Here is an 18,376-nt window from a genome sequence, read left to right as displayed (position 1 = left end):
AATTCCAAAATGTTTTTCCAATATTACAACAGCAAGAGAACATTCAAAGAGAAGGTTAAATGTCTAAGAGATACAAATGACAAATTCATAGATGAAAAAAAAGCAAATATATTAAATGATTACTTTTCACAAGTTTTTGCAAAGGAGGATACGGACAACATGCCCCACATGTCAACCTGTTCCTATCCAGTTTTAAACAACTAGCATAACCAAGGCAGAAGTGTTAAAGGGACTAGGAGCTCTTAAAATAAACAAATCCCCTGGGCCTGATGAGATCCTCCCAATAATACTCAAAGAAATGAAAGAAGTTATTTACAAACTGCTAACCAGATCAGGTAACCAGTGGAGTACCACAGGGATCAGTATTAGGTCCTCTGCTATTTCTAATCTACATTAATGATTTAGATTCTGGTACAGTAAGGAAACTTCTTAAATTCGCAGACGACACAAAAATAGGAGAAGTTGCAGTAGCAAAGGTCATTCAAAATGATCTAGACAAGATTCAGAACTGGGCAGACACATGGCAAATGACATTTAATAGAGAAAAGTGTAAGTTACTGCACGCAGGCAATAAAAATGTGCATTATAAATATCATATGAGAGATACTGAAATTGAAGAAGGAATTTATGAAAAAGACGTAGGAGTTTTTGTTGACTCGGAAATGTCTTCATCTAGACAATGTGGGGAAGCTATAAAAAAGGCCAACAAGATGCTCGGATACATTGTGACAAGTGTTGAATTTAAATCAAGTGAAGTAATGTTAAAACTGTACAATGCACTAGTAAGACCTCATCTTGAATATTGTGTTCAGTTCTGGTCACCTCGCTACAAAAAAGATATTGCTGCTCTAGAAAGAGTGCAAAGAAGAGCGACCAGAATTATTCCAGGTTTAAAAGGCATCTCATATGCAGATAGGCTAAAAGAATTGAATCTGTTCAGTCTTGAAGAAAGAAGACTATGCTGCGACCTAATTCAAGCATTCAAAATTCTAAAAGGTACTGACAATGTCGACCGAGGGACTTTTTCGACCTGAAAAAAGAAAGAAGGACCAGAGGTCACAAATGGAGATTAGACAAATGGGCATTCAGAACAGAAAATAGGAGGCACTTTTTTTACACACAGAATCGTGAGGGTCTGGAACCAACTCCCCAGTAATGTTATTGAAGCTGACACCCTGGGATCCTTCAAGAAGCTGCTTGATGAGATTCTGGGAACAATAAGCTACTAACAATCAAACGAGCAAGACGGGGCGAATGGCCTCCTCTCGTTTGTAAACTCTCATGTTTTTTTTCTTATGTTCTTAAGCCACTGCAATAACTGGTTCGCCGGCAAGCGGGTAAATAACGACGTTCCATCTTTAATAAAACGGTATAAAAAATATATTATAAAATGAAACAGTTGCTTGCTATATATATATATATATATATATATATATATATATATATATATATATGGTTTATTTAATTATAAAAATGTAACAATAAAGACTGTAGCAGCACCCCACGCCGTACGCTTTGCCTTGGCAACGCTCTTCGCTCGTAGTGACTGAGCATGCCCAGTGGAAGCGGGGGCTAAGTGCAGTCGAGCTGTCCCATGATGCACCGGCGAGCGCTGTGCTCCAGTTTATTTCAGTGAGCTGCCAGGCGAGGCGAGTGGAGAAAGAAGTGCGACAGGAGCTCCATCGCCGGGATAAAAGCTCGCAGGAACATGCCGTTCCGCTCCCTACTCCATCTCCCGAAAGGCCTGTGAGTGTCTGAAAGCCACCCACCGTCTCTTCGGAAGAATCCCCCGCCGCCGACCCGCTCCGGCCAGGCAATGACAGCGGCCTCGGCAACACCGCAGCAGTTGAGAGACCGGCTGCTGCAGGCCGTTGATGGCCAGAGCAACGTGAGTACCGGCGCTCTCTCCACTAATACGAGCCGGGTCTATTCGGGGCTATAGACCGCCACATACAGAGTGGGGGTCGATACATGTCTACTGGTTTAAAGTCACAACCGCTTGGGGCAAATGATCCAGCAGTATAGGGTCCGATATATTTTGTGGACTGGGGAACAGGAGCACGTTTAAACCAGCATTACACCAAGCCAGCAGCGATGCGTTCCCCGGACAAGTACAGTAATCTCATAGCCTCGCTAGAGGTACCGCTGGGGCGAGGACACGACTCGGCGCTTTGTCACTGAAATTCGCGTTAATAACGCTGAGTACTGACTGGAGACATTTTGTTGGGGTTAAGAAATAAAATAAATACTTGAAGTTGAAAGTGTTTTGTTTCTTTCAGATCGATCAAGCCCCACCGTTTACCCAAAAATGGTCCCAGTTACTGGAAAGTATTATCAGTATTATTTATTGTTGTTGGTATTTGAACTTCTGATTTAGTTAAGTAGCAGTAACCGAAGAGTCTGCTGTGCGAGTTACTCACGGAGGTGTCTATTCATAAATACTTTTTAAAGTGCATTAAATGAGGTAAATTATCATCTAAAGTAGTTTAATAGCTATTTTAAGTGTATTCCAAACTTGACAGCCAAGTACCAGACGTCAAGCCGTACCCTGTTAGCTTTAAAAGCCAAAAGGTTGACGCTGTCTAAACATATTGGAAACTAAGTAGATGTGTGGTTTCAGAACACATGATCCTGGCTTCTGCTGCTACTCGAGACCGAGGCTTCGCTCTTAGGCTAGCGGCCTATGAGAGGATCGTAGCGTAACTTAATGTTCTCGGCCTAATCGACTTTAAAACGCTGAGTTTTACATTTTGTTATACTTGGCACTGCTTTTCTAACGAATGACTCTGCCTTATGTAGAGTTTAAAAGTAGTTTAGTCAAGCTACTTTGGTTTCAGTTATCATTATTGACTACACACAGTATTGATTTCGAATAACTATGTAATGTATTTGTTATTCTGGCACTCTGATTAGTGGATGGGTATTTAAACGGGTTTGAAATGGCTGTGTGATGAGTGTTTTGTGACGGCATGGAGCTGGTATGAATTGCCCTGACTACCTGTTGTGTGTTTTAATGCTTTCTGTATCTACTAATGTATACCAGACATCTCAGGGATGGAAATGAGACTCCTGTTGCATAGCAGTTTGATCCATTCCAGGTTTTACTACAAGGTTGATTAGCCACAGTGTATTGGTATGAAGATCAGGTGTGCTTTAAACTTCTAATAAAACCTGGAATGGATCAAACTGCTATGCAGTGTGAGTCTTATTTCCACCCTTGCATCTAGACTATAACTTCAACCGCTCAGTCCTAAAATATGAATACAACTAAATAGCTAATAGTCAGCTAGACAGAGCCCATGCCTTTTTAAATGAACTCTTTGTTTCGAGTATATGTAAGGGTTCCTGTAATGAAGTATGGGCACAGCTGCTCCACGGTTTAACCCTCTGTAACTAGCTAGTTGCTTTACAAATCAAATCATGTTTTTGGGGAATCTGGAATCTTGTTTTTGGTTTCTGTTTTAAAGAATCAAAGTTGTCATAACAACCCTTCCATAACAGTACTGCAGTATATAATACTGTGTGTGCAGCATTTGATTGTACATGGAATAGACTGGAAATTTGAAATGGGTTTACACTGTGCACTAGCCATGTAAATTCTAAGGCTAACACCTAATATTCACCTGCATATCTTTGACAAATAGTATGCCTATTGTCATTCAACATTGGGTTCCAAAGTGTCTACTAACAAAAGTTTAGGTGCAAATTTCAAAAGGCAACTTGTCTGTGTTAACTGAATTCAGTGCAATGATGGAACAGAGAAATCATTCACTTATCGTTTCAGTTGTGTTGGGTGGGGAGGAACAATTTTGTTGCGGTTCTTTGCTGAAACGGAATACTATTTGCAGTCTGATGTTGACGTTTTATTTTGATCTGAAAATGGTTTATTGAGCACTTACATTTTTGTATTTTATGCCATTCAACAAATTTGTTAAGTAAATCCTATTTAAAAAAATGAAAGTGTTTGCTAGGTACAGAGTACTTAAACGTTACAGATACATCACTGTTAACTTCTGATTTAGAGAGAATGTAAAGAATTCAAGGACCAATGTTTTGAAAGTCTTTTTCAGTGTTTTTAAAGACTTTCAAAGATTTTGAAAACATTGAAATTTATTGTTTCTTTTAGTAAGTCTATTGACATTGAAAGACTTCTGTTAGAAACGTTTGTCATTGCATTGTTCTTATGTGTTTTTAGTTTAGCAGTGTGTGTCGTAAAGACACGTAAAAATAAATCCTTGCTGGAATTTTTAGCTCTATAGTAGTAGTCAGTGTTGGCATCAGTTGAGAGGAGGGCCTAGTATCAGATGAAAGGAGTTGAAGACTGGATGCTGACAAATACCTGGTTTAAATATAATATTTGCATGACATTGTTTGCACAGTCTTTCCTGTTTTTGGGTGCAGTGGAGAGTCATTGAAGGAAGCTGCCCTTCACCTCTGGGTTTGAATCTAGTTAAGGGACTTGCAAATGAAGCAAGTTCTCGTGGTCAAAACCAGGGATGTTAATCGTTTAGAGTTTAAATGTTAGAAAAGGGTCAAACATGTTTAATTTTGCTTAATCGTTTAAACTTTGTTAAATGTTAAGAACAAGAGGGTGTCTGCAAGTGATGGCTACTCTGAGTTTTTTTTCATTTACTTCCTACCTTTGTCATGTGGCATCATCGCTGTTAGTAAGTTACTTCCATTTTATTCTTGTTTTAAACTAGTGCTGGGACAAACACAGGATTTTCATGTCCGGATATTCGCTCATAATTTATATACTCGCTCGGCTATTGGTTCGTTTTTAAATAGTAAAAGCCGCTGTATTGCTCTGAACGCAGGCAGAGACAGCATAGCATTAGGGGCAGGGGGCATGACCGTGGCCCCTGTGTGTGTGTGCGCCTCTATTTCACACCAAGACCTCACAACATGTAACATGTTAAAATAGAAAAATACCTGAGGAGTAAAGAATAAATTGTGTAAGGCTTTGTGGCAAAGTGGTTTATTGTAGACAGGTGCAGGGGTGATGCAGTGCGTGAAAGAAGCAGACACAATTGTAATCCAGTTTCACAAATGTTTTTGTTTTATTTCCAGGTCTGGTAACCAAATAAGTTCTTTGGCAGTACACACCAAGGTGTACAGCCCGGGTATATAATAAGAACAGACGGTCCCCAAATAATAAACAATATCCGTCCCACAATAGTACCAACCAGGCCACCAGTTGTGGGTGCGAGCAGCACTGCTCGTGGCGGGTGATACAGGTTTATATTTGTGACAAAGGTTCAGTGTTGTCCGGTTTCATGCTGGAACTGTGTTAAATGTCTGGTAACATACAAGACAAGACGAGACAATTACAAACAAACAAAAACACAGCACTCAAGATTTCAGTTTTCTATATACTGTGTACTGCCCTTCTGGCTCTTGCTCACTACAAACCAATGCGAAGGAACAGATTACGATTATCCGTCCCCCTTATATGCTGTCATGCATGACCCCCCTTGGTAAATGAATGCAGCTGCCTTTACAGTCTGCGGCGGCTACATTATTTCCCTTCCAGGTCAATACTTTCTTGCAATGGAGTCTCGCTGCCTTCCAGACTGACCGACTTCCTGACCCGGGGAAAGAACTGTCAGGCCAGCCGGTCCAAAGAACTCTGTCCTCGCTGCTTAGCGCCCTCACAGGTCGGGAGGGGGATTTACAACCAAGGTTTACTTTACTCCAGTGAATTAACTACAAAACAAAGGGTGCAGAATAAGTTCAAGTTAAACGTTGTTTAGTTTATTCCTGAAATAACAGCTTTTATTTACAATATTTGCCAGTACCCTCGATGCCTATTGGAGACCAGCGACTATTTACTATATTGTAATAACATTGGCATGATGTAATTCATAACTGCTTATTACATTGTCTCGTCCATTGTTAGTCCTCAAAGTTCCGTGTGTATTTCTCTATCAAACTGCAGTAACCAGAACATTCCCTAATATCATGATTCATAAAATTTAAAAAAAATCAACACCTGAGGCACTGCCTGCAGTTGAAGGAATTGTCTGAAACGTCCTGAATGTTGCTGATTTAAAATCACGTTACAAGGCTCTCCGGAGCGCTAATGGACCACACTGGCACCAAAGCAAGCCTAGGTGGGCCAAGTGGCACTTTGTCGTTCTTGAATTTATGTTCTTTGCTAATTTTCTTAGGCTCACATGTTAAAGGCTTTTTTTTTTTTTTCTCCCAACTTTATTTTCAGCTGGTGTTTACCAAAACATAATCCATTTAAGGTCCGACATTACAATTTTTAAAACCTTTCAATGGCTGAGTGAGACCGAATAGAAGCTGAAAAAGAGGCGGATCTGAGCAATACACAATCCCTTTCAAATAAAAAAAAAAAAAAAAAAAAAAAAATGTACGGCAAAAGTTGCGTATAAGCCCGTCCGTCATTGCTGCCAGTGTCCCTCATCCGGCACATCGGATCCACAACCCGTTCACAAACTTGCTCAGTGTCAGCTGGCCCGTTCTGTCACAATTCAGTTGAATTCTGTCTAATCTCATCCTGCGAGAAAATGACTCCTTATCATAATGTATTATTGTTGCCGTTCTTTTACTGTGCACCTCCCAGCGCTAAGCCATGAGAAAAACATACGGTATCTTTGGTTAATGGCAGGCAAACAGAGGAAGGGGCGCAGTTAGACTGAGCTCAATATGACCGAGATTCCAGGACTCTTCAATTGCACGTGTTCACTGACAGTGTCCCTGTGCCAACTCCAAAACATTTAAAAAGAGCTACTTTCTAAAGCGGGAGTGAAGTGTTCTAGGAGTGACCTGCTCAGGTAAGGAATGGGTGCACAACAGTTTGACCCCGATAACAATATTAATGTGAACTTAATTGTCAAGTGCAGTTCTGCAGAAAGGACGAGATTAGACAGTTAAATTTAGTTGTGACAGGCTTAATTATAATACTTTAAAATGCAACGGTGCAATACACATTTCAACTCCTTTCATGTCTTCAGTGTACATTTCTAATTCATATCGATATTTCAATGACCGTTGCTGTTTTGTAATTCAGTGTATTCCCCCAAAACACCAAATCTAAAAATGAACACACAATAGGTAGATAATTATTAGTTTTGCTAAAGTTCTTACACCAGAAAAAAAAGAGCAAGTAACGAGTAAGAGAGATAATAGTGAACAAAACACAACCTCACTTAGTTCTTTTGAACTAGTAAACGGTGTACTTTCATGAAGGGTTTGAGTGTGTATGCTTAAAAACAGCATATTTTTTTTTCCCCTGAATCAAGTGTCCAGCAGTGCACCATACAAGGGGTATTCAGAACAGGAAATAGTAGGCACTTTTTTTACACAGAATCGTGAGGGTCTGGTACCAACTCCCCAGTAATATTGTTGACGCCCTGGGGTCCTTCAAGAAGCTGCTTGATGAGATTCTGGGATCAATAAGCTACTAACAACCAAACGAGCAAGACAGGGCGAATGGCCTCCTCTCGTTTTGTAAACTTTATGTTCTCATAACAAAACTGCAAATCCTTTGCGACTAAATTAAGAACTGAAACTACACAAAGTTTCTCAAACGTAAACATCTAACATTATGTCCATCCATCTGTTCATCATTGTGATGCAGAGCATTCTTCTCCATTGCCTGATGAAGTTTGTTTATTTTTCTATTTTTTAACTTCACTGACATCTTGTCTGTGCTGTTGTATCACTAAGGCTGTATCTAAATCTCTAGTCTAATCTATTCAGTGGTGTGTGACCCGACTCGCCCGAGTTTAGTAACGATACCCTGAATATTTATTTTTTGCCAAACTACCTTTTGTACTATTTCATTGCGAAAAGTTTGTTTTTCATTTGGATTTTTATAACATTTTATTTTTCACAATGGAAAAGTGGCCTATTTTATTTTTGTGACAATTAGTGTGTGAATCACTCAGAAAACATTGATTTGCGTTTGTTTGAATTACAATTATCAACATAATGGGCTCTCTGTTTCTGTTTTCTTGTTTTGTGAATGAGTATGAAGTCGCCTTGGTGCCCCTTGGGTTGGATTTGTGTTTTGCCTTTTTGGCCCCTAGAACTGCCTTGGTGCCCCTGAATCTTCACGCCCAACGAAGGCAATGTTTCCTTGCCCTGAAAACTGATGGTCACACCAGCAACTTCTACAGTTGCATATAGGACTAAACGGGGCGCCCCATTGAGCCCTGCTTTATGAACATTTCTTTGGATTTTTTAAGAAGTTTTTATAAAGACACTACTATTGTTTATAGATGCTGCTAGTTATTCCACGAGTGAGGATTGCAAGCAACCTCATGAGTGAAGGAACCACAACACTCCTTCGTTGAGTATTCTGTTTCTATAGCAAGGACAATGTAGATTGTGGAAAACAATGCATTCTTGTCATTCAAGCACTGCTTTTGTTTCAGTTGGTGTAATTTGTGACAGTGGAAGTTAACAATGGAATTCTATATTGTGTGCACATTGACTGAAAGCCAGTATAGATCAACTGGTAATGTAGGACAGCTCAACCTGTGCTTTTTTTGTTTGACTTTGTTGTCTTTGTAGGCTACTGGTTAGTTCTGTTTCATACTGTAAGTTCACCCCAGTCAAAGAAATGGATCTATTGAGTCTAGAATTAAGAATAATTGGTGGAGACGTGACACTGTCATTTAAAATAAATGTCAAATAGTAAAAGTGACCTTCCAGGGCTGTGCAATTCATATCGCCCGCCGTCTGGGACAACCAGTTTTACCGTTCTTTGCCCATCGGACAAGTATTCATACAAATGAAAAAAAAAAAAAGGCTAACTAAACCACAAAGCAAAAATATAGAGAGCACACATCCTTTTAATTCACAAACCCTGTTACACATGGTAACAAACATATTTAAATTAATGCAGCAATACTGTTAAAGTACCTGTAGAAGGAGCCCAGTAAAGTTTGACCGCCAGCTCTAGGAAGAATATTTAACAGAATACAATTACAAAAACTATTTTATATGTAACAGTTTAGCAGCGCATTTATTTAGAAAGTTACTTAAATCGGGTGGTCGGCTGTAGGTTTGTAAAGCTATAGATTGACTTTGTTATTTTTGTCAGCTTTGAAATGACTCCATAGCATTGCAGTCGTACTAAACTGCGACCTCCTTCGATTCAGACTCGACTCTTCTGTGAGTACCTCAGTCTCCCACTAAACTGCCCACAAAACAAGATTTCTGTTTATCCAATGGCTGCACAGGAAACCAAAATGTATTAAACAAACGTCATTGCCGTTCTTCTGGGTAATGTAGTTTAGAAACCAATCCTTTAACTCTTCTGCTCCGGAGAACATTCTACCTGAGGTCTGACTGACATAACATGACTTTCAGCTTGTGCCTCAGGACAGGTATCCACTGACAGTATATGTATTGCAACTTTCTAAACAGCTGAGAACCTGAAGCTTATTAAAAAATAACATTTTCATTCTATGATGAAATATACCCTATGATTGCATAGCTTAAAATGTAAAAAATACATTTTAAAATGTACTCCAATTCATTTTGGAAATGTCTCCATAAGTGTAATTTAGTGATCTCCTATGTAAAAGTCTGACATAGGTTGAATCTTTTTAGTTAAATTATTGTTTTTGTTTGCGTCATACACAAATTTAGATGGGCTCGGGTTTGTTTGGACTGAATTACATTTTTATTTGACATTCTGATTGAAATTATTAATCATTAATTGATTGTGTTAATTCTTTAATAAAAGCAATATCCTAAAAGCGATGTTCTATTTGTGAGTGTTTTGTGGGATAGTGAGGAGGCAAGTAGATTTAAGGACAATTAAATTTTTCTAGCATTTTGTCCTTGGACAAAATTATTCTTATTTTTTTAATTGTACACCCCTGCCTTCGAGGTAGCAAGTTGTAGTTCTACATAGGACTTGATACACATGATAAAATAAGAATAAAGCCGTTGACAAGTTAATTACTGCAAACAGGAAATATGTCATAGGTAAAATTCCCATCTTACAAACCTTGTCCTTTTGTGCAATGTGAAACTTGTATTGCAATTTGATGCTGTCAATATGATTTTGGGTATGTGCACACAAACAAGTACATTTAGTTGGCTATATTAAACCAGGGTTTACCTTTATGGTGACAACACTTTTGTATACTAATTAAATTGAAGTTAATGGAATACTCGTATTTTGAAGGAATAGCTTAACATGAAAAACACATGTCAGACCAAGCACTAGCTGACATGGTACTTTGCTCTATTAGTATGTCTTTATTAAACAATTTAACCGCGAAGAAAATCTCCACAAATCGATGTCTTGTTTTATAACAGTGAACGTGTTGTCCAGCTTATGTTCTGTGTGTATTCCCAGTCATGTGGAACTTTGACTCTCAGAATGCGGTGAAGGGTTATAATTTGTATTCCATGTTGTGGCTAGATGAATATTATGACTCTTCGAAGGTGTTTGGGTTGGTGTGCTTCCCTCTCTCACCAAAGACAACTGATTCCTGAGTGTCTTATCTATTAGATCAGTTTTTTACTAAGAACTGAAATTGGAGAATAAAAGCACCTTTTAAAACTTTTACAAAACAATAATAAAGTGATTATTGATACCCCTATGTTTTGTCAGTTTATAAAAAGTACAATGGAAAATGCATTTAAACTCTGTTCTGAAACTGAACTTCGAGCTGCACAAGCGAGTTCATTTTATTTCCTTCCTCCGTCTTGTGGTGTACACTAGGACTTTAAGGCTACATGTATAGCTTTACTTATAATTGGAACTCTATGGTTGTAAATTCTAGAGCAATCATTGCATTGTCTCTGTCACTGCTGTGAGGTTAAGGAGACAAACATCATCCAAGATTGAGTGACCTCTCCATGCTACAGTGCCCCCTAATGACCAGACACCTGGTAAGCTCATGTAGACACTAGCACGGCTGGCCTTTGTCCTCCAGGGGTCTTTGTCTCACTGACATGTCTTCGGTGTAAAGAGGCAATGGTGGTGGAATCGGAAAGACTCGTCTTGTGCCCAGTTTAAGATTTTAGACCAATATCTCTGTGGAACTGGTTTCAGCAGCTACAAATGTGCTGTCCCTTGGGTGACCTGTTTATTCAGCTCACCGTACTCTTAAATTTAGCTTGTGATCATGTGTCTCTCTGAATTTTAGGGACTATCCAAGTTGAAGACCTAATGAAGGACTGGCAGTTAGTTATCAGTTTAAGAAAATAGAGAATATTACTTACACGCATGCATTGACTATGATATGAAACATGATCTTTGTTTTACTTGTTTGTAATTTTGGGGGTGGCACTCGGCCAATTGTGTGCCACCCCCTAGGAACCTCCGGTCACGGTCGGCAATGACATAGCCTGGATTTGAATCTGCGCCGTCACTGAATGTGCCACTCTGTAGCCCCTGGTTACTGCACCTTTTAATTGTGTACAGTTGTAATATGTACTGTAACACAGACAGCTCTTATGATTGCATGTTAATGTTTGTTTTGCAGCATGCTCGTTTTGCTATTCCATATTACATGCATGCAAAAACATATTTTGAGATCCAAAAGGATGACAACGTACTAGAGTATGCATGCCTCACATATAACTAGTTAACAAACTCTCTTCAAGACACAGAATCAGTCTCCATTGCAGCTGCTCGTCTTACTTCCTTAGTGTCATTTGAAACTCTGCCGATCGTCAGTTTGTGCTCAGCCTTCTAGTTTCTAGTGAGATGGCACTGCTGAAATTCACCATAAATGAACATATTACTATATTACACTGCGGATGTATACACAAGTTTCTGGTTTTGTCTTAATTTTAAATGTGTTTTATTATTTTTGAAGAGTATATGGCCTTACACAGTCTGGGGGTCGGTGGGGCGCAGCGATCTGAAGATATCGGCATATACGTAGATATCGGCACGTAATTCGATATCAATAATATTAAAGTCTTCCAAAACACAAATGTAATAACACAATTGCAATATCAATACTGCTTCACAGTATACATGGAGAAAAACAATATCTTGTTACATTATTTTACTATTCCTTCATCAGCCACCTCAAAAATGAAATATTTCTGTACTTCTGCGTGCAGACTTTCTACTCAATCCAGAAGTAATGAAATCTTCAGCTGCTCTGTGTGTAAATGCTGGCTCACGACACGTCAGTGTTAAGTACGGTGTCGTGCTGAATTTTGCATTATTTTAAGATGTGTTTTTGATGTTTTAAAAGTACATATTTATAAAAGTGAAAGTTCACATTTTAAAAATGCCTTAATAGCGTACGCAATCACAGACAAAATGCAATGAACTGCTGACACGTGCATGTCTCAAAACAATGCAAAATGGATGGCTAGTAGTGCTTAATGCAGCATACAAATAGTGTCTGATACCTAAACACCAATCAATGGAATCAAATGGTTGAGTAATACTTGAGTGTGTGGTGTTTGCCTGCAAGACTGATATTGAATGGTATGTATAGGGTTTGTATCTTGATATGATATCTTGATTATATTGCGTTTTTGTATTTTTTTGCAGTATTAGCAATACAAAGTATGTCGGTGTACATGATTATTTATTTTTAAATCTCACGATCAGCTGTCGTTCATATCAAAATAGGTTTTTGGTGCCCATTGCTAATTACTAAGTTTACGTTTTATGTTTTTTGATCATCCATAAAGCTGAGCTGAGTTGTTATAATAAGTAAATATATGCTATTCGAATTTTACAATTTAATTTTACTTTTTGTAACATTAGTGGTTAAAATAAAGCTCTTTTACTACTCATTTGTGCAGGATCTGTAGCTTTAAACGAGAGGTGCTAGATTCAGTTTAATTTATTAAACAAACTTTTTTTTAAACGGTTTTAAACGTTAAAATTAAAAACATTGAGAAAGTGCTATTACTTATTTTGAAACAAATAGCTTTTTATAAATTACCGCATATCTGTCTAAATAGGGCTTGGTGGGTTACCCTAACTTTTTCTACTGTAATTTTAGAAATGCAATTGATCCCTCTTAAGCCATTCTTGTATCTCAATCACACTGAGAAACGCGTTAACCCTTTCAGGACCGAGCAATTTTCAGTGGGATTCTCTGCCAGGACCAGGTGTTTTTTGGCTGTATTTGACTTTTCCTGTAAATTCACAAAATACATTTTTTACAGTAGCATCTTGGAAATGGTGGCCTTATTCTCAGAACACTCTTATAAAGTACTTCACAAACCATACAAGCTTTTTGCTCCCCCAACACACTGTTTTTATTTATTTATTTAAAAATGCAAAGTATTTATGTATTCTACTTAGAGATGTATGTATAAAAATGTGTTATACTATGACCTGAGAGACCTTACAATACTTTATGAAAGTCTTTTCTTAAAATATTGATGTTTGGGCAAATTACAAGACATTGTTTCACCAGAGTCTGATTGCAATGACATGTTTACTCACGGGGTCTTTAGAAGCAATAATTTTTTTTAATTTTATTTTCTCAAAATAAATATTTATAAATGTTGTTCATTCAATTTTTATCAGTAATAAGGAAAAAAAAACATGCCTGATAACTTTAGTTCATGAAATAGTATCTGCTTATAGCCACTTGCTGCTTTGTAAATGTAAAAATAATTAGGGCAGTCAAAAAAATTACTTTCGCGATCGAAAATTGTAATCTTAGTTGAATCCGGTTTTAATCGCATATTAAATTGATACAATTACTACATCCATCTAATTTAAATTAGTTATTACTGATGTTGTTTTTATTATTATTATTATTATTATTATTATTATTATTATTATCCTTAACTGTAAATAAAATCGTTTAAAATGTATTTATTTAACCAGGAAATGTACCCATCAAGACTGACCCCAATCTGGAATGAAAATGCCTGGGACTTTCAAAAGATCTGCGCCAGCTGCCTCCGAAGTTGTCGGTCAAGTGCAGCTTGCACATGCTTTGTTGTGTGAGAGGAAGATCCCACCCAAACATTGCATCACATTGACTACTTTGCTTTGATTGGCTAAAGCGACATTTTTAAAAATAGCCTTTTTGTCCTAAATTGAGCTCCTGCTTTTGGGATGCACATTTAAAAAAAAAAAAAACATTTGGGTGCAGATTTGGGTGGGCCTGTGTGCTAAATTTTGGCAGTGCCGAGAGAAGACATCACAGCCTGCTTCAGAGAAACTTGTAAGAAGAGACAGTCATGGAAAAGCGCTTTCAAATCCTATGTAATTGACATAGTTATATTAGAACATTTAAAATAAGACATCACAGCCTGCTTCAGAGAACACAAGGATCAAGACTTATACATGGTTTAAAGTAGGTGTTAGTAGGGTTAATCATTTAGCGTGTAAGGGTAAAGTGTCAAACGTTTTAAATTTTGCTTAATTGTTTAAATTGTCAAGTGTGCAGGTCAAATATTAACAAGAGGGTGTCTGCAAATAACAGCTACTCACGTTTTCTTTTTTTGTTGTCAACTTCCTACCTTTGTCATGTGGCATCATTCTCACTGGATATTCACCTCCCAGTGGCCAGCGTGGTTTTGCTCGCGTGACTAGCAGTGTCATCTTGGGAGCTCAAAACAACCGAAGCCCTGACTGGTCTCCCGTTTTATAGAAATATGCCTAGACAGTAAAATGTAGACTGCTCTAACAGCTCTGCTTCTACTACTGGTGCTGGATCTAGCGAGGAAGTGCGTACTGCCCCTGGCCTACTTAAAAAAAAAAAAAAAAAAAAAAAAAAAAAAAAAGGTCATCACACTTGGCTTAAGTGGGCTTGCACCAATCCTGAATTTCTGTCGAAACTGGTGGGTTTAATTTGTTGTTATATTGTGTGTAGCAGAAGAGCTGCTAGTGCATTTTGAGAAGTCAAGGTCTGTTCAGCATGCAGCACAATATATGTACTCATGTGTGATACTGTTTGATAGTGGAACTGACTTTCACAGTATACAAGTAAGTGTTTTTCTGTCCAATGAGCTGTACCCCGATTTCCCCCCCCCCCCCCCCTCATTTTTTTTAATGTGCAATTTAGGTATGTAACACAAATCATTGACTAACTTTCTGTTTAAACAATAACTGCACTCGGACACTCAGTACAATGCTGCCATGGCCGTGATCGAAGTATGCTGTGCAGAAAGGCTTGAGACACAGCAATGAGATTAACATGAGCATTACAAATTTATCTAAAAAAAAAATGAAAGTGTTAATCGCAGAAACTAACTGCAACTAAATGACAGCCCTAATATATAAACATATGAGACAGAATAAATGTTCTGCTATAACTGTCAATTACATCGGATTTACAGTGCTTTTCCATGTCAGTTTCTCTGAAGCAGGCTGTGATGTCTTCTCTCTGCGCTGCCAAAATGTCTCCATCCTTTAGACACTAAATGCCCCTCTTAGTGACGGTACACGAAAAAGCCCATCAGGAAGTGAACGTCACTCCCTCCCCTGTCCAATGAGATGTGTTTTAAGGCTGTACGGCAAATTACGATGGTCCTGTAAGTCATCAAAATGAAGTGCGTTTTTTTTAAATCGCATTTACACAATCGTGGTCCTAGAAGCCCATTTCGGTATGATCGTGTTAACACGATCCTGGTCCTTAAACAGTTAATAGTAAAATTGATTTACATTTTTCTGTGAACTAAATGGGCTTTTAAGTCAAGTCTTTTTCATTTAAAAGCAGAAGTGACTCATCTTAATGTAAGTACAGTTACCTGTAATGATTGTGTGTCCAGCATAACATACATATTTTTCATTATAGCTTTAATAAAGATTAGTCACTTATAGGGCTGCAATATGAACATAGTTTGTCAAGTGACCCCGGAGATTGATTGTGCCTCCATGATACATCAGCAGTTGCTTGCACAGTTTGCATTCAACTTTTTTTGTTTTTTGGTCGTCTGTGCATTTAATAAAAAAATCCCAAACAGCAGAGGGTTTGAGACATGTCTTTCAGTACAGCTTATGGTATACAACACTTTGCTGTTGAGATGGTGAATGAAGAAAGTTCTGCCTCCTGGATAACACAAGCTTGAGGGGTGGGCGGTGCTCAGTTTTAGAAATTATTAGTGTTAGCATATATTTTATATGTTTCAAACATATTCTACCATAGCACTTCTCTTACACTGTCTTGTACATGAGGTATTCAGTACATATTTTACTGAAGCACTACATACACTGGAGCCGCACCATATAGAATTGATACATACAACGATTTGGTAGCAGATTTTAATACAACTTTTGTTTATGTAATATGCATTATACAAATTAAGGAATTGAATTTTGCATGCGAGTGACATTTTAATGTGTGATTTATAGTAGTCGCACGTTGTTAAACCGGTTTCTGTTACCAGCTGGATAAATAAAATATATAACCTATCTTGCAACGTGTCTTGTTTTCAAATTAAAAAAGAAAGGTGTTTAGAAAAATGCTTTCCAGTTCACACAAGTTCAAAATTGCAATTTTTAAAGTTTCACATTCCAAACGTAGGTTGGATGCTACTGTAAGCCCTGCTTGAGATCTTCATATACGGCTCTTGCTAATTTTATTTTTGAACCCAAAAAGCAGGGTTGCAGCCTTTTTATAAAATAATAATTAACTTACACTTCCAACTTTTTTTTTTTTTGCACAGTGCAGGGTTCCCCTATGCAATGTATCTTTATAGCATGTATTCCCTGGTCCCACCCTAGTCTGTTGAAAATAAATGCTCTTTTTCTCAAACAAAACATAGCTCAACAAAATACTTCGGACTGGGTGAATACCTTTTTGCACTACATAACAGTACAGTACTAGTGGTTTCTCTCTCTCTCTCTCTCTCTCTGTCTGTGTCTCTTTATTTTTTCCCAATTTTGGATTGTCCAATTATTATTCAATTGGAAATTAAGGACAGTATCCTGTTAATTCAAAGAAAGACTCGTGGAATTTGCAGGATCAGTATTAAATAAAATAAAGTCCTTTACTAATAACAATAGTTTGTACTTGTCTGACTGGCAGCAGTGTGTGTGGGGGGGTCTCGGTTCCAGAATAGCAGTTGCAAACTAAACCGGCATCTCCCTTAGTAAGGTGCAAACTAGGAAAAAAAAAAAAAAAAGATTTAACACAGCATTCTGTAACGTGGTTCAACCGAAGACATTAACTTTTTGAATCTGGTATCCTCCACAATTGAAATTTGGTTGTATGTCCGTTGCAATGATCAATAATCAACGGTTATGTTTTATAGCATTTGTTAGCACTTGCATTGTTGCTTCTCTGGGCCCCACCTCCTCGCTAGATCCAGCACCAGTAGTAGAAGCTGAGCCATTAGAGCACAGCCTACATTTTACTGTCTAGTCTCCCATTTTATAGAAATATGCCCAGACAGGACTTTGGTTGTTTCGAGGTCCCAAGATGACATTGGTAGTCATGTGAGCAAAAGCACACTGGCCATTGGGAGATGACTATCCAGTGACAATGATGCCACGTGGTAGGAAGTAGACAACGAAAAAAAAACTTGAGTAGCTGTTATTTGCAGGCACCCTCTTGTTAATATTTGACAGTTTAAATGATTAAGCAAAATTTAAATCTTTAACACTTTACTAACGCTTACACGCTAAACAATTAACACTCTTTAAACCATGTATGTCTAAAGTCTTGATCCTTGTGTTTTTATCAGGATGGGAACAAATACAGAACTAGTTTCTTATGCTAGGATAGCTTGTTCTTTGCGAATCACTGCTCTTAGAATTCATTTTACCAGCAGCCACAACAGAGTCCACTAAACAAGCAGTTGTTTGCCAAAAAACGACTTTTCTGACCCTGTGGGCACAAAAGTCACCCTCATGGCAGTAGCCACAGAGGATAGTTCATACAATTTTATGGTTTAGCTTTTGCAAAAAAAGTTAGTGTTTCTTTCTGTAGCTCATATATATGGACCCTAAGCAAAATAACACATCAGCCTACCCTTTGGTCTTGACTTTAGTTTAGTGGCCTTGGAGCCCTGTACGAATGTACTGAACTGAAGGCCATTTTGGCCTTGCCCTTTATTTGTGTATTGTGTACAGTGTTACGTTAGTACAGTTCTAAAGAAATACTACTGGGTATTACAATGGAAATAATTACACAGGGGGCAGGGTTGAGTGTCAGTGGACAGGGGGCAGGGTTTCCCTGGAGGCGGATGTGCTTGGCAGCATGGCTTCATGAATGTTGTCTTTATTCGTTAACAATCCTTTGTGGAGAGCTTATATTTTTGTAAACCCTCAACTTGCCATGAACAATTTGAAATGTCAGGATCATATTTTCAGTATTTTAGAAAATCAAATGTGACTGTCCTACGCTTTGACCTATGACTTAAAATAGTTTTCATATTTGTGTAACTTTGTTTCGGGATCTGGAATGATTTCATATACAAATGTGATTCTGCTAGTCAGGGT

At 38.0% G+C, this 18,376-nt stretch overlaps 1 protein-coding gene across 3 annotated transcripts in view; it reads left to right on the top strand.

Moving 5' to 3' along the window:
• The first annotated feature begins 1,609 nt into the window (after positions 1-1,609).
• The window catches only part of LOC121301388 (mediator of RNA polymerase II transcription subunit 26-like), a 30,258-nt gene continuing 13,491 nt past the window's right edge, over positions 1,610-18,376 (top strand). For 2 of the 3 annotated variants that reach the window (XM_041230740.1, XM_041230739.1), the window contains exon 1: positions 1,610-1,888. In XM_041230740.1, the coding sequence (XP_041086674.1) occupies positions 1,817-1,888 (72 nt within the window). In that variant the 5' untranslated portion in view covers positions 1,610-1,816. The remainder of the gene's footprint in view (positions 1,889-18,376) is intronic. The other variant, XM_041230741.1, reaches the window with a different exon arrangement.

The sequence above is a fragment of the Polyodon spathula genome, chromosome 27 (genome assembly GCF_017654505.1).
Source record: "Polyodon spathula isolate WHYD16114869_AA chromosome 27, ASM1765450v1, whole genome shotgun sequence".
NCBI classification, from domain to species: domain Eukaryota; kingdom Metazoa; phylum Chordata; class Actinopteri; order Acipenseriformes; family Polyodontidae; genus Polyodon; species Polyodon spathula.
Note: the sequence above shows the minus strand (reverse complement) of the source record. Positions and strands in the feature narration are given on the sequence as shown.